This window comes from Ranitomeya variabilis, chromosome 2, assembly GCF_051348905.1.
Source record: "Ranitomeya variabilis isolate aRanVar5 chromosome 2, aRanVar5.hap1, whole genome shotgun sequence".
In the NCBI taxonomy this organism is placed as follows: domain Eukaryota; kingdom Metazoa; phylum Chordata; class Amphibia; order Anura; family Dendrobatidae; genus Ranitomeya; species Ranitomeya variabilis.
In genome coordinates, this window is record NC_135233.1 from 56,891,224 (window position 1) to 56,917,262 (window position 26,039).

The 26,039-nt window shown below is 42.7% G+C and overlaps 1 protein-coding gene across 2 annotated transcripts in view; it reads right to left on the reverse strand.

Moving 5' to 3' along the window:
* The window catches only part of LHCGR (luteinizing hormone/choriogonadotropin receptor), a 272,805-nt gene extending 254,339 nt beyond the window's left edge, over window positions 1–18,466 (reverse strand). The window contains exon 1 of one of the 2 annotated variants that reach the window (XM_077282451.1): window positions 18,164–18,466. In XM_077282451.1, coding sequence (XP_077138566.1) covers window positions 18,164–18,321 — 158 coding nt within the window. In that variant the 5' untranslated portion in view covers window positions 18,322–18,466. The remainder of the gene's footprint in view (window positions 1–18,163) is intronic. The other variant, XM_077282452.1, reaches the window with a different exon arrangement.
* Between the last annotated feature and the right edge of the window lie 7,573 nt (window positions 18,467–26,039).

Consider the following 26,039-nt stretch of genomic DNA (forward strand, 5'->3'; position numbering starts at 1 on the left):
GTGCCTCCCTCTGGGTATCCGAGTTCCACCAACGTCAGGTGGTCCTTGGTAGTGCTTTCAGGCACGGGTACCTCCTGCTTAGTAACCAGGTTCCAGTAACGTCAGCTGGTCCTCGGTAGTTCCATTGGCTCTTGGACCTTCGGGTAGCCATCCGAGTTCCAGTTCCATCAGCTGTTTCTCGGCATTTTCTCAGCCTTCTTGTACCTTCTGCTACATTTCCAAGTTCAAGACCCTAAAGACGACGACCCGGAAGACCACCCCTAAGATGACGACAACACCAGAGATGACAACTACTGAGATGATGACGACCCTGGAGACGATGACCCTGAAGACCACCCCGATGACGACGACCCCGGAGACGACGACCCTGGAGACGACGACGACCTGGAAGACCGAGAAGCAGAAGAACAAGAGGCTGCAGAACAAAGAGCAGAAGAACATTAAGCATAAGACTAAATATCAGAGCAAAAGATATTATCTAAATTATAAGCAGAAGAAGGCTAAGCAGTGTATGGGGGTGAGTCCATTCCTCCTCGTGGTGCCCCTGGATAAAGCCTGATGCTGCAGGCCAAACTGAACGCGGACAAATGTAACTGTTTTGTCACTGGCAGAACGGAAGGTGTAATCTTCAAACTTTTATAGATAAAAACTACGGGAATGCCTGTCACAAATAAGAATATGATGAAGAAGTTGAATATGAAGAAGATAATAGTAAAATAAAAAGAATATGAACAATGTAACAAAAAAAATAATAGGTAGAAGATGAAGAAGAAGATGAATAAGGTGAAGAAGTTGATGTCAAAGACGCTAATGATGAGGATAATGAAGAAGAAAGTGTGGGAGAAGTAAAAAAGAAGGTGAAGGGCGTGGAAGTAGTGAAACATCAATATCTGACAAAATAAAAAAAAAATTAACATAGTCAAATTCTTTCTAACGCCGAACGTCATAAAAAACAAAACAAAATCCTGCTATTCTATTAGATTGGGCTAAACCTCTGTGCCTTTAATGTCTCCGCCACCTCCCCCAATACATCCTACATTATTCTTAGTTATTTTCCTTCATGTAGAATGAACCTACAAGTTAAGAAAGGGTTTATTTTAATTCCGATATTTTCGTCCCATTGACTTGCATTGGGATCGGGTATCGATATCGGATTAGATCCGATACTTTGACGGTATCGGCCGATACTTTCCGATACCGATACTTTCCGATATCGGAAGGTATCGCTCAACACTACTCCTAACAGGTTCTGATCTCATATGTGTCTTGTTTAAATTATAATAAAGTTGTACATTTTAGTAGTGGACTGTTTCTCCTCCTCTTTTTTTCCTCATATCTATTTCAAGTCTATACTACACTTAAAATTCATGGGGATATTTAGCACACTGTTGCTTTACATTTAAAATGCAATATTGGAAATTTTTTGCAAAATTTATGTCATGCAGCGTTTTCAGAGACCCTGATGTGCCTAGACAGTGGAAACCCTCCAGATGACCCCATTTTGGAAACTACATCCCTCAAGGAATTTATATAAAGGTCTGGTAAGCACCTTAAACCCACAGGTGCTTCATAAAAATTTTATAGCATTGAGCCGTGAAAATGAAACAATACATTTTTCCACAAAAATGTTGTTTTTGTCCAACACTTTTCATTTTCACAAAGGTAACAGAAGAAAATGGACCATGCAATTTGTTGTGTAATTTCTCCTGAGTACACAAATACCCCATATGTGGTGGAAAACTACTGTTTGGGTGAACGGAAGGGCTCAGAAGAGAAGATGCTCCATTTAAATTCTGGAGCTCCGTTTTGGCTGGAAAAGATTGCTGATCCCATGTCATATTGGTAGAGCCCCTGAGGTGCTAGAACAGCAGAATCCCCCATAAGTGACCCTATTTTTAAAGTACACCTCTCAATGAACTCATCTAAGGGTGAAGTGATCATATGTTTGTCAAACAATGCTATACCATTGGGTGTTGAAGAAAAAATAATTGCATTTTTACCACAAAAATATAGTTCTATCTCCAGATTTTATATTTTCATACAGGATAATTGTGAAAAATGGCACCAAAATTTGTCACAAAAGGTCTGCTAAACGTGGCAATACTCCATATGTGGCTGTACAGTATTGCTTAGCCATATGGTGAGACTCAGAAGGGAAGGAGCGCTATTTGACTCTTGGAGAACAAATGTTTGAAGAATAGTTTGTGGACTCCATATACAGAGCCCCTAAGTGCAAGAGGAGCAGAATCTCCCCCTCAAGAAACTACATTTTAAAAATTACTTAACTCTGGGAATTTATCTGCAGGTGTAGTGACAATTTTTACTCCATGGGTGTTTTCCAGAAACAAGAAGCAATGGATATTGCTGATTGAAAATCTGCCATTGTAGTGGCTGTATGTTGTAGCACACAGATTGTGCTCCTGGAAACATGGACCCGATAGATTAAGCAGGCTCTCATCATTACAGAATTTCCAAGCGTGGATGTTAAGTGCAGTTTAGGCACACTGTGGGGTTCAGAAGGGAGGGGACAATTAGGATTTGGTAGTGCAAAACTTGCTGGATTTCTTTTGGAGGTGAGGATCATTTTGCTTATCCAGAGTCTTTGTACTACCAGTAACATGTAAGCCCCCTATATTTCTGTTAACAGATGACGGACCTGAGTTGGGACTTTCTTTTTTTGTGCATTGAGTTGAAGCTTTTAAGGTGAACATTTTTTATACAATTTTGGATCACATTTATCCTGTGCTCTGCGCTGAGCATTTTTATCGGGGTTTCCATCTGAATCTCTGAATGACATGATTCAGATGAAATCCCTGAGAGATCCATTCACTATATTGAGGCAGCAGAGTTACTCTGGATTCTGTCTGACCTCTGTTCTGTGGTCTCTTTAATTTCAGATGTACACAAAAGACGGCCACGGATGGATCATAGGCCACAGTGTCCCCATCTCTCTAATTTTAGGCAATCTTCCCCCAGGTGTTCTGTGTTCTATCTGAATCACGTATGTCATAGATTTACAGGAATACTTCAATGTAAGCTCTCAGCATAGAGCGCTGGATAAATGTGAGCTGAGCCTTACTGCGATTTTTGGGAGGCAGAATAACAAATCAATAGTAGGTAAAGAATTGGTTTTATTTTTTTGATGCCGTTCCTTTTACGGTATAAGTGATTAGATGGATTGATTCTTCAGGTGGGGCGACTACAGCGATACCTGTTGTGAATTTGCTTTTTGCTCCCTCTAGTGGTTACTAGTTTTTTGACTCTGGTTTTTCTGTCATTCCTTTTATCCGCACCTGGGTCGTTAGTTAGGGGTGTTGCTATATAAGCTCCCTAGACCTTCAGTTCAATGCCTGGCAACGTAGTTATCAGAGCTAGTCTGCTGTGCTCTTGTCTACTGATCCTGGGTCCAGTTATATCAGCTAAGTCTGCCTTTTGCTTTTTGCTATTTGTTTTGGTTTTGTATTTTTGTCCAGCTTGTTCCAAATCTATATCCTGACCTTTGCTGGAAGCTCTAGGGGGCTGGTGTTCTCCCCCCGGACCGTTAGACGGTTCGGGGGTTCTTGAATTTCCAGTGTGGATTTTGATAGGGTTTTTGTTGACCATATAAGTTACCTTTCTTTATTCTGCTATCAGTAAGCGGGCCTCTCTGTGCTAAACCTGGTTCATTTCTGTGTTTGTCATTTCCTCTTACCTCACCGTTATTATTTGTGGGGGGCTTCTATCCAGCTTTGGGGTCCCCTTCTCTGGAGGCAAGAAAGGTCTTTTGTTTTCCTCTACTAGGGGTAGCTAGATTCTCTGGCTGGAGCGTGTCATCTAGAATCAACGTAGGAATGATCCCCGGCTACTTCTAGTGTTGGCGTTAGGAGTAGATATATGGTCAACCCAGTTACCACTGCCCTATGAGCTGGATTTTTGTATTCTGCAGACTTCCACGTACCTCTGAGACCCTCGCCATTGGGGTCATAACAGTTTGCCAGGCCAGTATTAAATGTTTAATGCGTTGCAGAAGAGGGATTATAAGAAAGAAGATTCTGAGTTTTTTTTTTTTTTTCTTTCTTCTTCCCCTTTACCTCAGAGTGGCTATGCTTGCTGCAGACATGAATGTCCAGACCTTGATTACAAGTGTGGACCAGCTGGCTACTCGTGTGCAGGGCATACAAGACTATGTTATCAGAAATCCTAGGTCAGAACCTAAAATACCGATTCCTGAACTGTTTTCCGGAGACAGGTTTAAGTTTAGGAATTTTGTGAATAATTGTAAATTGTTTTTGTCCCTGAGACCCTGTTCATCTGGAGACTCTGCTCAGCAAGTAAAAATAGTTATTTCGTTCTTACGGGGCGACCCTCAGGATTGGGCTTTTTCGCTGGCGCCAGGAGATCCGGCATTGGCTGATATTGATGCGTTTTTTCTGGCGCTCGGTTTACTTTATGAGGAACCCAATCTTGAGATTCAGGCAGAAAAGGCCTTGCTGGCTATGTCTCAGGGGCAGGACGAGGCTGAAGTGTATTGCCAAAAATTTCGGAAATGGTCCGTGCTGACACATTGGAACGAGTGTGCACTGGCCGCTAATTTTAGAAATGGCCTATCTGAAGCCATTAAGAATGTTATGGTGGGTTTTCCCATTCCCACAGGTCTCAATGATACTATGGCACTGGCTATTCAAATTGACCGGCGGTTGCGGGAGCGCAAAACCGCAAATTCCCTCATGGTGTTGTCTGAACAGACACCTAATTTAATGCAATGTGATAGAATCCTGACTAGAAATGAGCGGAAAATTCATAGACGCCGGAATGGCTTGTGCTACTACTGTGGTGATTCTACACATGTTATCTCAGCATGCTCTAAACGTATAGCTAAGGTTGTTAGTCCTGTCACCGTTGGTAATTTGCAACCTAAATTTATTCTGTCTGTAACTTTGATTTGCTCACTGTCGTCTTATCCTGTCATGGCGTTTGTAGATTCAGGTGCTGCCCTGAGTCTTATGGATCTGTCATTTGCTAAGCACTGTGGTTTTACTCTTGAACCATTAGAAAATCCTATTCCTCTTAGGGGTATTGATGCTACGCCATTGGCAGCAAATAAACCGCAGTATTGGACACAGGTTATCATGTGCATGACTCCTGAACACCGCGAGGTGATACGTTTCCTGGTTTTACATAAAATGCATGATTTGGTTGTTTTAGGGCTGCCATGGTTACAGACCCATAATCCAGTCCTGGACTGGAAGGCTATGTCAGTCTCAAGTTGGGGCTGTCGTGGTATTCATGGGGATTCCCTGCCTGTGTCTATTGCTTCTTCTACGCCTTCGGAAGTTCCGGAGTATTTGTCTGATTATCAGGATGTCTTCAGTGAGTCTGAGTCCAGTGCACTGCCTCCTCATAGGGACTGTGACTGTGCTATAGATTTGATCCCAGGCAGTAAGTTTCCTAAGGGAAGACTGTTTAATCTGTCGGTACCTGAACATACCGCTATGCGTTCATATATCAGGGAGTCTCTGGAGAAAGGACATATTCGTCCGTCTTCTTCCCCCCTTGGTGCGGGATTCTTTTTTGTGGCAAAAAAGGACGGATCTTTGAGACCTTGTATTGATTATCGGCTTTTAAATAAGATCACTGTCAAATTTCAGTATCCTTTACCGCTGTTGTCTGACTTGTTTGCCCGGATTAAAGGTGCCAAGTGGTTCACCAAGATAGACCTTCGTGGTGCGTACAACCTTGTGCGCATTAAGCAAGGTGATGAATGGAAAACCGCATTCAATACGCCCGAAGGTCATTTTGAGTACTTGGTGATGCCTTTTGGGCTCTCCAATGCGCCTTCAGTTTTTCAGTCCTTTATGCATGACATTTTCCGGAAGTATCTGGATAAATTTTTGATTGTTTATCTGGATGATATTTTGGTTTTTTCTGATGATTGGGATTCGCATGTGGAGCAGGTCAGGTTGGTCTTTAAAATTTTGCGTGAAAATTCTTTGTTTGTCAAGGGCTCAAAGTGTCTCTTTGGTGTACAGAAGGTTCCCTTTTTGGGGTTCATTTTTTCCCCTTCTGCTGTGGAGATGGACCCAGTCAAGGTCCGAGCTATTCTTGATTGGACTCAGCCCTCGTCGGTTAAGAGTCTTCAGAAGTTCTTGGGTTTCGCTAACTTCTACCGTCGTTTTATCGCTAATTTTTCTAGCATTGTGAAACCGTTGACAGATATGACCAAGAAGGGCTCCGATGTAGCTAACTGGGCTCCTGCTGCCATGGAGGCTTTCCAGGAGTTGAAGCGCCGGTTTACTTCGGCGCCTGTTTTGTGCCAGCCCGATGTCTCACTTCCCTTTCAGGTTGAGGTGGATGCTTCAGAGATTGGAGCAGGGGCCGTTTTGTCGCAGAGAGGCCCTGGTTGCTCTGTTATGAAACCTTGTGCCTTTTTCTCCAGGAAGTTTTCGCCTGCCGAGCGAAATTATGATGTGGGCAATCGGGAGTTGTTGGCCATGAAATGGGCATTTGAGGAGTGGCGTCATTGGCTCGAGGGTGCTAAGCATCGTGTGGTGGTCTTGACTGATCACAAAAATCTGATGTATCTCGAGTCTGCTAAACGCCTTAATCCGAGACAGGCCCGCTGGTCATTGTTTTTCTCCCGCTTTGATTTTGTTGTCTCGTATTTACCAGGTTCAAAGAATGTGAAGGCCGATGCTCTTTCTAGGAGCTTTGTGCCTGATGCTCCTGGAGTCGCTGATCCTGTTGGTATTCTTAAAGATGGAGTTATCTTGTCAGCTATTTCTCCGGATCTGCGACGTGTGTTGCAGAGATTTCAGGCTGATAGGCCTGAGTCTTGTCCACCTGACAGACTGTTTGTCCCGGATAAATGGACCAGCAGAGTCATTTCCGAGGTTCATTCCTCGGTGTTGGCAGGTCACCCGGGAATTTTTGGCACCAGAGATCTGGTGGCCAGGTCCTTTTGGTGGCCTTCCTTGTCAAGGGATGTGCGGTCATTTGTGCAGTCCTGTGGGACTTGTGCTCGAGCTAAGCCTTGCTGTTCTCGTGCCAGCGGTTTGCTCTTGCCCTTGCCTGTCCCGAAGAGACCTTGGACACATATCTCCATGGATTTCATTTCTGATCTTCCGCTATCTCAGGGCATGTCCGTTATCTGGGTGATATGTGATCGCTTCTCCAAGATGGTCCATTTGGTTCCTTTGCCTAAGCTGCCTTCCTCTTCCGATCTGGTTCCTGTGTTTTTCCAGAACGTGGTTCGTTTGCACGGCATCCCTGAGAATATTGTGTCAGACAGAGGATCCCAGTTCGTTTCTAGGTTCTGGCGATCCTTTTGTAGTAGGATGGGCATTGATTTGTCGTTTTCGTCTGCTTTCCATCCTCAGACTAATGGACAGACGGAGCGAACCAATCAGACTTTGGAGGCTTATTTGAGGTGTTTTGTCTCTGCTGATCAGGACGATTGGGTGACATTCTTGCCGTTGGCTGAGTTTGCCCTTAATAATCGGGCTAGTTCCGCCACCTTGGTTTCGCCTTTTTTCTGCAACTCTGGTTTCCATCCACGCTTTTCTTCGGGTCATGTGGAGCCTTCTGACTGTCCTGGGGTGGATTCTGTGGTAGATAGGTTGCAGCGGATTTGGAATCATGTGGTGGACAACTTGAAGTTGTCACAGGAGAGGGCTCAGCGCTTTGCCAACCGCCGCCGCGGTGTGGGTCCCCGACTACGCGTTGGGGATTTGGTATGGCTTTCTTCCCGCTTTGTTCCTATGAAGGTCTCCTCTCCCAAATTTAAACCTCGTTTTATTGGGCCTTACAAGATATTGGAAATCCTTAATCCTGTATCTTTTCGTCTGGATCTTCCTGTGTCGTTTGCTATTCACAATGTATTTCATAGGTCCTTGTTGCGGCGGTACATTGTGCCTGTAGTTCCTTCTGCTGAGCCTCCTGCTCCGGTGTTGGTTGAGGGCGAGTTGGAGTACGTGGTGGAGAAGATCTTGGATTCTCGCCTCTCCAGGCGGAGGCTTCAGTACCTGGTCAAGTGGAAGGGCTATGGTCAGGAGGATAATTCCTGGGTGGTCGCCTCTGATGTTCATGCGGCCAATTTAGTTCGTGCCTTTCATGCCGCTCATCCTGATCGCCCTGGTGGTCGTGGTGAGGGTTCGGTGACCCCTCACTAAGGGGGGGGTACTGTTGTGAATTTGCTTTTTGCTCCCTCTAGTGGTTACTAGTTTTTTGACTCTGGTTTTTCTGTCATTCCTTTTATCCGCACCTGGGTCGTTAGTTAGGGGTGTTGCTATATAAGCTCCCTAGACCTTCAGTTCAATGCCTGGCAACGTAGTTATCAGAGCTAGTCTGCTGTGCTCTTGTCTACTGATCCTGGGTCCAGTTATATCAGCTAAGTCTGCCTTTTGCTTTTTGCTATTTGTTTTGGTTTTGTATTTTTGTCCAGCTTGTTCCAAATCTATATCCTGACCTTTGCTGGAAGCTCTAGGGGGCTGGTGTTCTCCCCCCGGACCGTTAGACGGTTCGGGGGTTCTTGAATTTCCAGTGTGGATTTTGATAGGGTTTTTGTTGACCATATAAGTTACCTTTCTTTATTCTGCTATCAGTAAGCGGGCCTCTCTGTGCTAAACCTGGTTCATTTCTGTGTTTGTCATTTCCTCTTACCTCACCGTTATTATTTGTGGGGGGCTTCTATCCAGCTTTGGGGTCCCCTTCTCTGGAGGCAAGAAAGGTCTTTTGTTTTCCTCTACTAGGGGTAGCTAGATTCTCCGGCTGGAGCGTGTCATCTAGAATCAACGTAGGAATGATCCCCGGCTACTTCTAGTGTTGGCGTTAGGAGTAGATATATGGTCAACCCAGTTACCACTGCCCTATGAGCTGGATTTTTGTATTCTGCAGACTTCCACGTACCTCTGAGACCCTCGCCATTGGGGTCATAACAGATACCTTAGTTATATTGGTTTTTTATGTTTGGCTGCTATCACACACTAAAAGACACTATTTTTTACACAAAAAAGGTTTTGCATCACCATATTCTGAGAGTTATAATTTTCTATATTTATGCCGACAGAGTCATGTGACGACTTGTTTTTATTGGATGAGTTGACGCTTTTATTGGTGTAATTTTTGGGCACATACATTTTTTGATCGCTTTCTATTCTGATTTTTGTGAGGTAGAATGAACAAAAAACAGCAGTTCAGGAATTGTTTTTTTTTATGCCATTCGCCATGTGGTAAAATTGATAAGGATGCTTTATTCTTTGGGTCAGTATGATTACAGCGACACCACATTTAGGTAATTTGCTTATGTTTTGGTGCTTTTAGACAATACAAACTATTTTTTTAGTGAAAAGAATTGTAGCCACTGAAGGCTGTGTGAAATAATGGTGCAAACATGCTAGTGTGCCTACGCTGGGGCAAACTCATACATGTACCTTGCATGGCTTATGTCCTCAATTTGGTGGTACAGCTTTTTCTCCGCCACTATCCCGGCCTGGATGCGCTGCTGCAGAAAGCACAGTGTCACGACTTGGCTGTCGAGTGACCAGGGACCAGGGTCACCTTTCCTGGCCCAAACACAATGGGTGCCCTTGCTCGCCCTTTGCCTTATCTCCTAAGTTAACCCTTCGTCTGTCCCCTTCCCCCACCCAGGGAAGAGGGGGCACTACTGTGCATTGCAATGCACGAACCTGACAAACAGGGCAACAAAGACAAGGGTAAATTGAAAACTTCACACACACAAAACATTCTTTCACATATAACAGCCACCCACCAGGGTGTGCAGGAAGGGGAATAAAGCAAAACAGGGAAGGATAAGGAATTACCAAGTGTACAAACCAAACAACAATCACTTATAACTCCTCCAGCAATCCTTCTCAAACCAACTTTTCTCCCTCCTACTGTTATTAAGCAAGTGCTAACAAGGACTTGGTACCAGAGCCCAGATTTTATAGGAAAAAGACGTGGTTAATCGAGCACAGCTGAACACAGGTATTTCCAACATGGCCAATTAACCCCTGTTCTGCTGGAAGAAATAAACACATTTAAAAAAGCGAGAAGTGCTTCTTCTCAGTGGAAGAGTAGGAGCAACCAGACGCTGTGGTCTTCTGGCTCCGCTCCATTGTGTTAACCCTGTTACACAGGGGCGGACCTACCGCCGGTTCAACCGGTGCAGCCGCACCGGGGCCCGGAGGTGGAGGGGGGCCCTTGCAGGCAGGGACATACAGGGGCCCGGCTTTGTGCTGCTGCAGTAGATCGGTGCACGGGTGCAGGCCCCGCACTGTATTAGCAGTGTACAAGTGCCGGCCGGCATCCTCCTATTGCAGACACAGCAGGAGCCTGTGTGTCTGCTGATCTGACGTCACCTGTGCGCCGGAGAGGAGAGATGAAGTTAGTAGAAAGCCATGGGGTCCCGGGCAGGAGGTATGTGACGGGCTTCATCTCACTCCGGCTTTCTTATCTGCTTTCTGTAGAGGATCTCTCTGTACTGTGAGATTTATTGCACCACCTTAAGTTTACATACAGATAAGGTCTCGGCTCCAGCGTCACCCGATCTGCATGTAAGCTGAAGCTGCAGCAATAAGGGTACCGTCACACCGTGCAATTTTCGTCGCTACGACGGCACGATCCGTGACGTCGCAGCGTCGTATGAGTATCGCTCCAGCGTCGTAGACTGCGGTCACACTTTGCAATCACGGCGCTGGAGCGATGCCGAGGTTCCCTGGTAACCAGGGTAAACATCGGGTTACTAAGCGCAGGGCCGCGCTTAGTAACCCGATGTTTACCGTGGTTACCAGCGTAAAAGTAAAAAAAAACAAACAGTACATACTGACCATCTGATGTCCGTCAGGTCCCTTGCCGTCTGCTTCCCGCTCTGACTGAGTGCAGCCGTACAGTGAGAGCAGAGCGCAGCGGTGACGTCACCGCTGTGATCTGCTCTCACTTTCTGGCCGGCAGACAGACAGAGCAGGAAGCAGACGGCAAGGGACCTGACGGACATCAGATGGTCAGTATGTACTGTTTTTTTTTTTTTACTTTTACGCTGGTAACCAGGGTAAACATCGGGTTACTAAGCGCGGCCCTGCGCTTAGTAACCCGATGTTTACCCTGGTTACCAGCGAACGCATCGCTGGATCGCTGTGACACACAACGATCCAGCGATGACAGCGGGAGATCCAGCGACGAAAGAAAGTTTCAAACGATGTGCTACGACGTACGATTCTCAGCAGGGTGTCTGATCGCAGTAGCGTGTCAGACACTGCGAGATCGTAACGATATCGCTACAACGTCATGAATCGTGCCGTCGTAGCGATAAAAATGCCACTGTGTGACGGTACCCTAAGTCACAGTGATCCTCACCCTGCACTGTGTGACCCTGAGCCCGGCTCCAGGACATCCCACATTATATATCAGATATATATTTGTACTATGTGCACATATATAGTGTTATGTGCACTGTGCACTGACCAGGCTGCAGGAACTCACATTATAATATAGTATATTATAATGGTCAGTGCTCAGTGTATATAACACTATATATGTGCACATAGTACAGTGCACAGTATATACAGTATGGAGCATCATGTGCGGTCAATATACAGTATGGAGCATCATGTGCAGTCATTATACAGTATGGAGCATCATGTGCGGTCAATATACAGTATGGAGCATCATGTGCGGCCATTATACAGTATGGAGCATCATGTGCGGTCATTATACAGTATGGAGCATCATGTGCGGCCATTATACAGTATGGAGCATCATGTGTGGCCATTATACAGTATGGAGCATCATGTGCGGTCATTATACAGTATGGAGCATTATCTGCGGTCATTATACAGTATTGACCATCATGTGTGGCCATTATACAGTATGGAGCACTGTGTGGCCATATTTTTTTATTTATAATTATTCTTTATGAAAGTGTGATCAGCAGTGCTAAATGGGTGTGGTTGGGACATGGATATGGGTGTGACTAGTTATGAATGGGTGTGGCCAGAGGCGTGGCCTAAAATTTGCCGCGGCGCACGTTGCGCGCCGCAAGCTTGGTCCCTCTTTCCCATCTTCAAAAGTTGGGAGGTATGATGCTGGGCAGGGAGGGGGTCCCAGACACATTTCTTGCACAGGGGCCCAAAGCTGTCAGTGTCCGCCACTGCTGTTACACACTGTCACTGTGAGCTCACTTCCCTCGTTCTCACCCCACAGGTCATCGTCTTGCATTGATAGGTCTTTCGGCCTACCCGTTAACCATTTGATATGCGATGTGCCGACACAGTGGAATTCCACTCCATAAATATTGCAGCGACTGTGGCAGCAGCGACAAACCCTGGTGCGGTATGTCTTTTTGCATAGCCTGGGCCAATGCAGTACGAATGTGGTGCAAATCACGCTTGCGGAGTGGGCTTAGATGAAGGACCTCTGCACCATTCTGCACAGTTTCTAAATGACTACTAACATGATTAACGCTAATGATATCATCATGAGCATCACTATTCCGGTCATCTACATGCTGGAGCACACTTTGAATAGTCTGCAGGAGGAGGTGGTGATTCCTAAGGAAGAGGTGAAAGCAAAGGAGGATGTAGAAGAGATACTAATATCTCTAAGTTCCAGACTGTCATCGCACAGGCAGGTGCCATGGGAGGGTGAGATACAGCGATCGAGGGGGCTCATGGAACCAGACAACTGTTAGTGAAGGTGCAGAAGTTGAGGAATAATTGGAGTAGCACAAGGAGGAAAGGTGATGGGCATGCAACAGCCAGGAGATGAATAGTATAATGATCCCCTCTATGTCCGTAGGTGATGGGAGGGGATGGAGGAAGCAAGCTTGAGTGTTACCTTGTCACCAACACATCATGGACTTCGACCTCATGGAAGCACCCGACACATGATTGCCTTCTTGCTACAATATCTTCAACATGATGCCCGTATTCTTAGGGTTAGAAATAGTGCTGACTACTGGGTTGCCACTCTGTTGCCATGGTACAAGATTACATTTTGACAGATTCTTCCCCCTTCCATGGTGGAGTATCGCTTGTAGAGAATCTTAAGAGTGGTTTTCCATTAGACAACAGTAAGGCACTCAGTGTGCATCACAGTTCTAGATTTCCAACCCTGGGAATGTTTAGTTGTCAGCACATAAACATTAGCAGTAGCAGTGTAAGTGGCAGAAGCAATTTCTGTGAGTAGTTTCACACATTTTTTTAGACCAGCCCATGCACCAGTAGAACAGAGTACAAGTCTGACACGTCGTGAATGCCTGGAGAGGATGGAGAAGGAGTATCTCAAGTTCAATACCAATGTCATCAAGGGAGCTTGGACCCTTTTGCATTTTAGTCTTCAAAAATGGAAGAGTGGCTTGAGCTCTCCACTTCTCCACAGCATTCTCTCAATATGTGACTTCAGCGCTGCTGGTGGTGTCCTGACATATACACCCTAGTCGCAGACTGGGCAGACTAGGCGATTGTTGTTTTCAGTGTGCTGCATTGATCTTGCGTTATTGCAGTCTGTGACAGCTTTGTCGTGGCTTCTGTGCCTGCTGTGGCTACTGCTGCTGATATTACAAACAATTTTTTTAAATGTGAACACTTAAATTTGGGTCTCCATCTGGTGGGTTGCTTGTCATGTAAGGGGTGTCAGAGCCCCATTATACTATTTCTACTCTGGGTAAATTGATGCTGCTTGGCAATAATTTGAACTGTTTGGTGAACATCAGGACGTTTGCCAATCCAAGCCAATCCTTGAAAGGTTCGCTCATCTCTAAATACACCACACTTTCCCCAGACTAAAGTTCAGGGCAAATGTTCCTGTGTCATCTGTGAGACAACCACTGGAATATCATCTGTCTGTGTCGTTATCTCTGTACTAAATAAAAGAATCGGCAGTTTAGATTTAACACACCAGATCCTTTTCTCTTTCAATATCACCTGTTGGGAGATACACATTCAATTTTTGTCCGATCCTGCCAAAGTCAGCAGGTTTAGCCAACTTTAATGTGTATGAGAGACCTTAAAGACAACTATACCAATGAGAAGAATCTGGTAAATCGACTCACCATGTTTAACATTTTCAGTAATTCAGAGTGATTCATCATGCGTTAAATCAAATTAAAATATATATATTTTTTAAAGATGTTCTCAACTTCACCTCTAAGGTATTAGCAATTCTTTGAATGCCCGCACTTTGCTTTGTGCCTCTGCTGGTTTTACTAATGGAAATCATATTTTTAGTAAAATTAAACAAATGATCAGAAATATTACAATATTTAATATTTTTGTCATGTATGAAACGCCATTATTTTTGTCCTTTAATCTATATATTGCAACACTATCAATGCTCCTTAACTTGCCCTTAACTTTTCTATCAGATCCCATTGCTTTGTTGTGGATCTTATAGGTTGATATGGTATGAAATGAAATTCTGTATTGCTCCAGTTGTACAAAAGAAGGCAGTACACCTTTGACTGGCAGTGATATGTGGATATAATTTGAAGTTAAAAGGTACATTAGAAGAACTAATGGCATGGAAGTAAATGTGTAAAGACAATCATGTCTGCCAAGATGGAATAGCATCCAGAACTGATATGGCCTTTTGCACAATAATGGGATTTGTGATAACTGAATTGTACCGTCTTCTTCTGATAACAAAGCCAAGGCTAAACATGTTCTCCTAAATATATCTCTTAGCACAACCAATTTTTAGGAAAGCTGACAACCAGAGATGAGCTAATTATTTGATGCAAATTGAATTTGTGTAAAATTTTTAGGAATTCAATGAATCAAATTTGCATTTACTTTGCGCAAATTGTCTACAATGGCCATTGTATTATATGTTGCAGAAGAGTCAGAAGTCAGAAAAGAATCACATGACCTTAGACATGGCTGGGTTGGGTTTCCCATAATTCTTTGAAGCCACCACATCCAAGATTGGACTGGCCTACAGGGAAACAGGCAAATCCCCCAGTTGGCCCCTGTGTGAGAAAATGGCCCCATCAAGTATATTGGCAGCAGTTGGCCCAATTCTCTTGATTCACTATATGCAGACAAAATCATTATTATATAGCACCATGGGCAGCACAGTAGCTCAGTGGTTAGCACTGCAGCTTGCAGCGCTGGAGTCCTGGGTTCAAATCCCACCTTGGACACCATCTGCAAGGAGTTTGTATGTTCTCCCCATGCTTGCGTGGGTTTCCTCCGGTTTCCTCCCACATTCCAAAGACATACTGATAGGGAATCTAGACTGTGAGCCCCATCGGGGACAGCAATGATAATGTGTGCAAACTGTAAAGCGCTGCGGAATATGTTAGTGCTATATAAAAATAAAGATTATTATTATTATTACTGAGTTTGTGACTGAGGGTAATGTAATATTTCCATGTAGCTGAACAGTTTGCCCCAAGAGTCAATGTTACTGGTGGGCCCTTGGCACCCCAGTTTGACACTGATCACATCATATGGTGCAACATAGTAAATCAGGGTGGTCTATCATAGTCTGTATAAAAGCAGCAGAACTTAAGGTTAGAAATTATTTTGTCGTGAATCTGGAAAGTAAGAGGACGTCACAGCTCACAGCTTAGACAGAAGTAGAGAGAAAACAAACAATGAAGTAAATATAGATACTGCGTGAGAGTACAGAAATGGAAAAGATTAGTGTATTAGGAACAGGATTCTGGTTGCCACCAGCTGCCATTCGTTTATTTGGTGAGGTTACTTTGACATTACTATGCCTTGCATTAAAGAGCTTAAAATGGTTGGATGCAATATTAAGAGCCTTCAGAGTGCTTTTTCTTTGGGAAAATTTCGGAAACCTGGCAAATTCCAATTGCAAAAGATTTGTTCATCTGTACTGACAACCTCAATATTTTAAATATTTACTCTTCAGAAAGGAACTCTTTTTTAACGCCACTGTATCATACAGTTAACCAATACGCCCCCTTCCTCATTGGTCTCATTCTTATTTACTAGGGTGGTGAGAGCATGACCAGGTATTTGTCTACAGAAGTTCTACAATAGATATAAACAGCACATGTACTTCCTGTCTCGGGTGGTTAGGAAGATGGTGGTGTCAAGCAGCACCTTTAAGTGGCAGGATCCATATCTTTGCTGTAGGCCCCCTCTTCCTCAATGTTAGCTCCTTAACTGGACAGTGTCATACCCTGATCACTGTTGAAAAAGTGAGAGAAGAAAATATTTTTTCTTCCACACATCTAGCTTTATAGATCTAATACTACCTACATGTTTTCCATCAAAATTAAAAATCTCAGGAGAATGCCATAGATACTGGGAGGAAAAAAAATTACAAATCTATTGGGACATAAAGAAAATCAAATCAACCTTATCATTTTCTTTCTTGTTTTTGATTTTTGCATAAAGTAGAAATATAGCAAATTCTGCAACATCTGTTTTATTCAATTCTCCTTTCTAACCTGTTTGCCAAGCTTAGTTTTTATAAATCCCCAGCACACTGACATAACAAATCACTAAAAACAACATCTTTATGTTGAAGTTATAGATACAGACCAGTGAATTCACTGTCTGTCTCCTGAAGATTGGACTCCAGCTACTTTCTGTTGGATTATAGATGGATGTACATTTATTGCACTAAATCATAATTACTATGTATTCTTCATTTAAAGGGAACTGGTCAGGTAAAAAAACCGGTATTGACCTGCAGATATGGGGTTAATATTCAGGTTCATACAGTTCTCAACCTGCCTGGTTCTGGCACTCAGAGCTTTATTCCTCCTGGCAGTATTGGGGGTGCCAGTCATGGGGGCAACACTGGCGCGGGTTTAGTCACCACTCAGAGTATAGAGAATGGCAGCTGTAACCGCCGGTCTGGCACTGATTGACTCTATTGAGTCCTTAACTTGTGTGCATGATCGGGAAAGCGCTGCATGCTCCCGCCTCCTGAGCTGCACGTGTCTCAGTGGTATTTGGAGCAATCGGTGGGGGTCTCCAGCTCTAGACCCCAACAATCTGTAGGCAATTGAAGAGCTGAAAAAATATTTAAAAAATGTTATAAGTTTAGTTACTCTGTAACATGTATGGAGATGTTAAATTAAGAAGTATATCCTTCAGCTCCAAACGATTATGAATGTACATTAACAAAATGTAAAAATGGAAACTAAAGATATTCATGCATTCATGAATGCACTCTGAAAGTTTAAATCTTGAGATGTCACGTGTAGATGCGTCAATGATTGGAATGATACTACTAACATTATATAAGTATACATCCCACATGCAATATACCACAATGGACAACACAATATAATATCATATTAAAGATTACTGCAATGGGCAAATAACATTGTGTACTTCACCCATCTGGAAACTGCACTGTAATGTATATACAAAGATATCTGCCAGTAAGTATAAAATGATATGAGGACAGGTATAAACATAAGGTTAGAAAAATTAGGAAAAATGATATAAAGTATAAAAGTTGGAACATTCTTTTTTTTAATGCTAAAAACATAAAACACTTTAGATGCAAAATATTCTCTCCAACAAATAGATAACTAACAGTAAAACATCAATAATAATAAAAATCAATAATAATATAATGATAATATGCTAATCGTGTACGTAATGCTTTGTACAAGAAGTTCAATCGCAGAATAATTAGAATATTTACTACTCTAACTCTTCAATATTATCTAGGAACAGTATTTTTCAATGTTTCCAAACTAAGTACCCCCTGAAAGAAAATGACCCTCGATTCTGGGATCTTAGACTATGCTTGCACAACATGAAGAGAGTGCAAGTTCTCCCTAGAAACATGATGTCACCCCATGGGGCACATATATATGCTTGTAGTAAGTTTTACTTAGATATATAGTTATTGCATGGTGTTAGTATACCTTATAACACTATAACAACCATTTACATGATATACTGTGTATACTGTACTGCAGTGTGCAGCTTATAGCTGTATCTACTAGTGCACAAACTCTTCTGTGGTTCCGTCATGTAGTGCTGCTATTATTTACAGTTTAGACAATATATTTGCAAACAATCAAAAATCCCGATAATACGTAAAACTATATATTGTAACGAAAAAGGAAACTTTCTCCATGAGAAAAGCATTACTAGGAGACTTCCATGCAGAGATATGAAATCTCATCATTACACTTCACACTTACACATAACTTCTTTAAAAAAAACATGACAGATGAGATTATACTTACAGTTCTAAGCCAGGTTGTCTGTTCACTGCGGACTGTGCTGGGCATGAAAGGCTCTCCTTACTGCAGTCACAAAGCTTGCAAGCATCAGTTAATAATGAGCAGACTGGGTTCAGGTAAGTGAAATACAGCATGAGGGAATAGAAATTCCGGGTCTCCATGGTGAGATTGTCTTTAAGAGATTAGCAACGTTATTTTAATTCCATTTTGTTTTTTGTCATGTCCATAACTTTTTTTGTTTGAAGTGAATTACAGCTGGGAGATGGAAGAGTTTGTATTCCATGCAGGCAACGTGTTCCTATTTTTAGTCTGCCTTTACAGTGACTAACCGTGAGTCGTTGTCAGGGCTCCTCCTGTCTTTAACTTTGGAAAATTTCTAATTTCACTCCCAAATCAAAAAAGTTTGGTATAAAAAATGCCCCCGCTATGAACAAGTGCTATCCCTTGAAATCTTGAGTGACTGCATATGAACTCACACATTTATTATTACTATGTATTACTAGTTTTATAGCTGATTTTTATTTACTTTGGGTTCAAGAAAACTTCCAAGAAAGGAAAAGACAACTGATTGTGAGACAGATTAATTTTAACGGTGTATCTCTTGGTACTTTACAGTTGGATTATACAAAGTCTATAGGATGTTTTGTGTTTATATTCATATTTGTAAAAGAAGAGATATATTATAAATGCTGCTGAATACAGATTATTGGGTGGTTCTCAGATTTTGCCCTCAACACTTTTTATTTGGACTCTTATTTGTTAACATTTAGGACTCGCGTGTACATCACTCATCAGTTCTTTCTATAGAGTTGATCTCACAGATGGAATTCAATTTTTTAAGAAAAGATTTATGTGTGAGAAACTCCATCCCTTTGGCTGTCTGTGCCCTTTGCAGACCATGCCCATTAACACACCCCTTCTTCATCTATAAAATAAAAGTAACGGTAATCAAAATTAAAGTCACACTACCCTTACTATAAATGTAGTAGATTTTACTTGCAGTCACATGCAATTCTATGCAAAAAAAATAGTTATCACACAGTGATAACTCTCTGCTAGTTGATATAACTACAATAACTGAACATTAAAGCCTACATTAGTAGAAAAATCTAACACCAGAATATTGATTAGCATATGAATACAGCTTCAAAAAACCATAATCATAAATGAATACAGCACCAGAACCATATTCAGTAAATGAATCGAGCATCTGAACCATCATTAGCGCATAAATACAGTACAAGAACTAACCATGATTCATACATGAATACAGTATCAGAACAATCATTAGATTAATACAGCACCAGAACTATCATCAGTAAATGACGACAACACCAAAACCTACATCATTACATAAAAACATCACCAAAAGCAACAAAAGTACACGACTACAGAATCAGCATCAATACATGAATGAAGCACTGGAACCAACAGCAGCACATGAATATACCATCAGAACCAACAACAATACACAAACACAGCACCAAAACAAACATCAGTACATGTATGCAACACTATAATAACATCAGTACATGAATAAAGCACCAAAGCCATCATTAGTACATGAATACAGCAGTAGAAAAAAATAAGTACATGAATAAGACACCAAAACTATCATAAGTACAAGAATATGACATAATAACCTGCAGTAACCACCGATCCACCAAACTGCTGCATGACCAGCTCTATCCTCACCTACTGTTTTCTCACCCATCCCTTGTAGATTGTGAGCCTTCGCGGGCAGGGTCCTCACTCCTCCTGTACCAGTCGTGACTTGTATTGTTTAAGATTATTGTACTTGTTTTTATTATGTATACCCCTCCTCACATGTAAAGCACCATGGAATAAATGGCGCTATAACAATAAATAATAATAATAATATCTGTTATCAGTATATGAATGCAGCATTAAACCATCTTCAGTTCATAAATTAAGCATCAAAATCATCATTCATACAGTCCATGAATACAGGGTGAAAACCATCATCTGTACATGAATAAAATGCTAGAATCAACATCTGTACATAAGGCGAGCATGAGAAATAACATGACTACAATTTCATACCCAACATCAGTACATAAATAAAACAGCACCATAATGAACACCAGTACATGAATATAGAACATACATTAATATATGAATACAGCACAAGAACCAACATGAGCATACCACCAGAACCACCATATCTACATGAATAGAGCCCCAGAATCATTATCAGTACATGAATACAGCGATAGAATCACCATCAGCACATAAAACAGTGCCAGAACCAATCGAAATATTAGTAGTTTATTTTTATCAATTAACAAAATGCAAAGTGAATAAATAAAAGAGGCATCTAATTCAATATTTGATGTGACTTCTCTTTGCATTCAGAATAGCTTTTAAACATAAACTTTTCTAGGTACACTTAAAACACTTAAAACACTTTTAGAAGGAACTCAGTAGGGAGGTCGTTCCAAACACTTTGGAGAATCAACCACAGATCTTCTGTGGATGTTGGCTTGTGCAACTTCTTACTGTCTTTTTGTGCAATCCCAGACACAATCGATCTTAAAATCAGGGCTTTATGGGGCATATCATGACTTCCAGGATTCCTTGTTTTACTTTACACTTAAGATAGTACATGATAACATTGTCTGTGTGGGGTCGTCAGGGGCTGGCTGGCATTTTTCAGCCTGGGGGGCAATCACAAGGCAGTGGCCCTTCAGTTGCGGTGGCCCTCCTTTTCCCTAATAATCTCTGGCCACTGCATAAAAGTAGCAGAGATAACAGGCTTTAAAAACAGGCTGGTTCATAGATATGGGAACAGAATGGAGCTTGCTGCATAGATATGAGAGCAGAACCGAGCTTACTCCAGAGATATGGGAGCAGAACTGAGCTTACTACAGAGATATGGGAGCAGAACCGAGCTTACTCCGGAGATATGGGAGCAGAACAGAGCTTACTGCAGAGATATGGGAGCAGAACCGAGCTTACTATAGAGATATGGGAGCAGAACCGAGCTTACTCTGGAGATATGGGAGCAGAACAGAGCTTACTGCAGAGATATGATAGCAGAACCGAGCTTACTCCAGAGATATGGGAGCAGAGCAGAGCTTACTACAGAGATATGGGAGCAAAACAGAGCTTACTACAGAAATATGGGTGCAGAACGTGGCTTACTACAGAGATATGGGAGCAGAACAGAGCTTACTGCAGGGATATGGGAGCAGAACAGAGCTTACTACAGAGATATGGGAGCAGAACGCAGCTTACTACAGAGATGTGGGAGCAGAACCAAGCTTACTACAGACATATGGGAGCAGAGCGGAGCTTACTGCAGAGATAAGGGAGCAGAACCGAGCTTACTACAGAGATATGGGAGCAGAACGGAGCTTACTACAGAGATATGGCAGCAGGACCAAGCTTACTACAGAGATATGGGAGCAAAACAGAGCTTACTACAGAGATATGGGAGCAAAACAGAGCTTACTACAGAAATATGGGAGCAAAACAGAGCTTACTACAGAGATATGGGAGCAGAACAGAGCTTACTACAGAGATAAGGGAACAGAACCGAGCTTAATAAGTCTACTACATGGAACCAAGCCTGCTACATAGAAACTGGAGCAGAACCGAGATTACGGCATACATACGGTACCATAATCTAGATTACTACATTGATACAGTACTAGAACCAAGTTTACTGCTTAGATATGGTGCCATAACGGAGCTTACTTACAAACATACATACAATACGGCTATACAGTGCCTACTACTGTCACTACACAGCGAATACATAATGTATCACCATTACCTCCATATCAAACTACATTCTATACAAAGACCAATGATACCACCATACACCCTTTACTATGACTGTATTACATTTAGCTGCTACTAAACTTAAAAAAAAAATGTTACCTAAAAAGAGCAATATTACAACCTAACAGTAACCGTATATTGGTAGATACCAGTTCCGCAGAACAAGTGATTACAGTACGGTTATAAATATAGTAACTTACACATGACGTTCTTTCTGATTCGGATCGTTCACATTTCTATCTGGCCCAGACCGACATGACAACTTCTCCAGCCAGGGCTCATCTGCACAGATTACAACAAAGGTACATTTGACTTCTCACACTTCTAGCGCTGTCCCCATCTATTCCCAACCTACAAAAACTCCCCACTCTGTGTGCACCTGCAGTGTGGACCACTGACCCCAATATTTAATCAATTGTCATTACTAGGATTACTCCCACCCCCCAAAAATTAAAGTATCCCACAGAAAGTAGTAATGCCCCTACTGTGCAACGACATGTATTTGAAGGCTTTGAAGGATATAATATCCCAAGTGCCCCCTTCAAGCAACAAATACCCTTGAGTGCTCACTTAAAGTAACACTGTCCCCCCAAAAAAAGGATCCTGAGTGCCCCTATCAAAACTAATAATGTGCCCATTCATAACAAATAATGTCCTCTGAGCACCCACACAACTCTGTATATACAGAATGATGGTCCTACAGCCCCCAATACCCCTTTATTATACATTGAGGACCCCAAAACTCCCTATATATAGTAAAATGGCTACATACCCCCCTATATACAATATGATGTCCCAACTGCCTCCTATATATAGTATGAGACTTTAAAGTTTCCTATATATACTATAGCTCCCCACAAATAGTATGTCTCCAAAACCTCCTATATATAGTATGATGGTCCCCTACAGCTCTCTAATTGCGATATTATGCACCTCACAGCTTCCTATATATAGTATGATGATCCTGCATCCCCTCTATATATAGTATCATGTCCCTACAGCCCCCTATATGGAATATGGTGGCCCCACAGCCCCATATGATGTATGATGATATATATAGTATGAAGGTATCCCACTGCCCCACATATATAGTATATGTAGTGCGATGGCCCCAGTTCCCACAATAAATATAGGACAATGGCACAAGTTGCATATATATATATATATATATATATATATATATATATATATATATATATATATATATATATATATATATATATATATAAATAATATGATGGCCCCAGTTCTCCCAAAATATCTAGAATGATGACCCCAGCTCTCCCCATATATATAGTAGGATGGCCCCAGTTCTCCCCCATATTTTTCTCTTCCAGTCCGCAGAGCAGCATGAGGCAATAATGTCATCGCGGCGCCTGAGTGAGCACACTGAAGTCTCAGGAAGCTGCGGTCTGCAGCTTATGAGACAGACCAGGGTTTCAACTAGGAATTTCGGGGCCCCATACTGGCAACATTTTAGGGTTCCCTTGAGACTCCGCCCAGACTCCACCCCCACCTCCACTGTCCCACTGCTCATTCTTGGAAAAACTCAACTTCTCCACCACATCCTCACTGATCAGATATTAACAGTTCCCATCAAACACCAGATCACATTAATAACCAGCAGCTTTTGTTCTGGCCAAAATAATTTTTAAGTTGACACCACGACACGGTAGACTCTTTCGGCTGGGCCCTACTCTACTCTAAACTATTAAAAATAAATATATTTTTATGGATTTTTCTTTAAGGGAATGAGTGACATACATTTACATTTTGTTTTAAACAACCATAAATACCACATACAGTACAAGGGACAAATATAGTCACACCATGACCAGACCACACATTACCACCACAGTGACCAAATAATATCACATACAAGGAACAAATACCACCACACTATGACCAGACCACATATTACCACCACATAGTGACTGAATAATACCACTTACAAGGAACAAATATAGTGATGAGCGAGTATACTCGTTACTCAAGATTTCCCGAGCACGATTTACATCTGTTAGCCAGCATAAGTACATGTGGGGGTTGCCTGGTTGCTAGGGAATCCCCACATGTAATCAAGCTGGCTAACAGATGTAAATCATTCAGCTGCGGCGCTGAAAACTAAATCTCCGAGCACTAAAAAATACTCGGAGGACACCCGAGCGTGCTCGGGAAATCTCGAGTAACGAGTATGCTCGCTCATCACTAAACAAATACCAACGCACCATGTCCAGACCACATATTACCACCACATGATGACCAATAATACCACATACAAGGAACAAATACTGCCACACCATGACCAGACCACATATTACCACCACATAGTGACGGACTACTACAATACTGATCATCAATTTAAAAAAAAAACACAATACTAAGTGCTATTGTATACATGAACTCTGTATTTACTGTCAGTGTACAGGCAATACAGTGATCACTGGTGACATTATACACAGGAGCTCTGTATATAGTGTCAGTATACAGGTAATACAGGGATCAACAGTGACATTATACACAGAAGCTCTGTAAAAAGTGCCAGTGTACAGGTAATACAGTGATCACCACTGCCAGTGACATTATACACAGGAGCTCTGTATATAGTATACAGTGTATAGTGTCAGTTTACAGGTAAAACACTGACGCACCAGTGACGTCTCTAGCTGAAGTCCTTCATCTTTGCTTTTCTCATTCATGCAGCACAGACCACCGTCGCTTCTTCCAGGCAGGACTCACCTCTGCATAAAATAACACAGTTACCTAGAGCATCGCTTCCAGAGCACATTCACCAGTTTTTCTCTTTTTTCTACACTACACATCTGAATACAGAGGTCCACCCACAATCAATATATAATTGGTTATTATGCAACCTCATAGATTGCAAGCTTACGAGTCCCCCATTATGTGCAGTCCCCCTTACCTCCCACTTCATGTGCAGTCCCCCTTCCCCCCACTTCATCATGTGCAGCCCAACTCCCTCCTTCATCATGTGCAGCCCAACTCCCCCCTTCATCATGTGCAGCCCAACTCCTCCTTCATCATGCGCAGTCCTCCTTAACCCCCAAATTCCAGCATGTGCGGCACCACTCACCTCATCATGTGCAGTCTCCTTAACCCCAAACTCCATCATGTGCGGCCCCACTCCTCCTTCATCATGTGCAGCCTCCTTTAACCCCCAAACTCCATCATGGGCGGCCCCACTCCCCTTCATCATGTGCATTCTCCTTAACCCCCAAATTCCATCATGTGCGGCCCCACTCCCTTTCATCATGTGCATTCTCCTTAACCCCCAAATTCCATCATGTTTGGCCCCAATTCCCCTCATCATGTGCAGTCTCCTTAACCCCCAAATTCCATCATGTGCAGTCCCACTCCCACTTCATCATGTGCAGTCTTCTTAACCCCCAAATTCCATCATGTGCGGCTCCACTCCCCCTTCATCATGTGCAGTCTCCTTAACCCCCAAATTCCATCATGTGCAGCCCCACTCCCCTTCATCATGTGCAGTCTCCTTAACCCCCAAATTCCATCATGTGCAGTCCCACTCCCCTCATCATGTGCAGCCTCCTTTAACCCCCAAATTCCATCATGTGCGGCCCCACTCCCCTTCATCATGTGCAGTCTCCTTAACCCCCAAATTCCATCATGTGCGGCCCCACTCCCCTTCATCATGTGCAGTCTCCATAACCCCCAAATTCCATCATGTGCAGCCTCCTTTAACCCCCAAATTCCATCATGTGCAGCCTCCTTTACCCCCAAAATTCCATCATGTGCAGCCTCCTTTAACCCCTTAAATTCCACCATGTGCAGCCTCCTTTAACCTCCCAAATTCCATCATGTGCAGCCTCCTTTAACCGCCAAATTCCATCATGTGCAGCCTCCTTTAACCGCCAAATTCCATCATGTGCAGCCTCCTTTAACCCCCAAATTTCATCATGTGCAGCCTCCTTTAACCCCCCAAATTCCATCATGTGCAGCCTCCTTTAACCCCCCAAATTCCATCATGTGCAGCCTCCTTTAACCCCCCAAATTCCATCATGTGCAGCCTCCTTTAACCCCCCCAAATTCC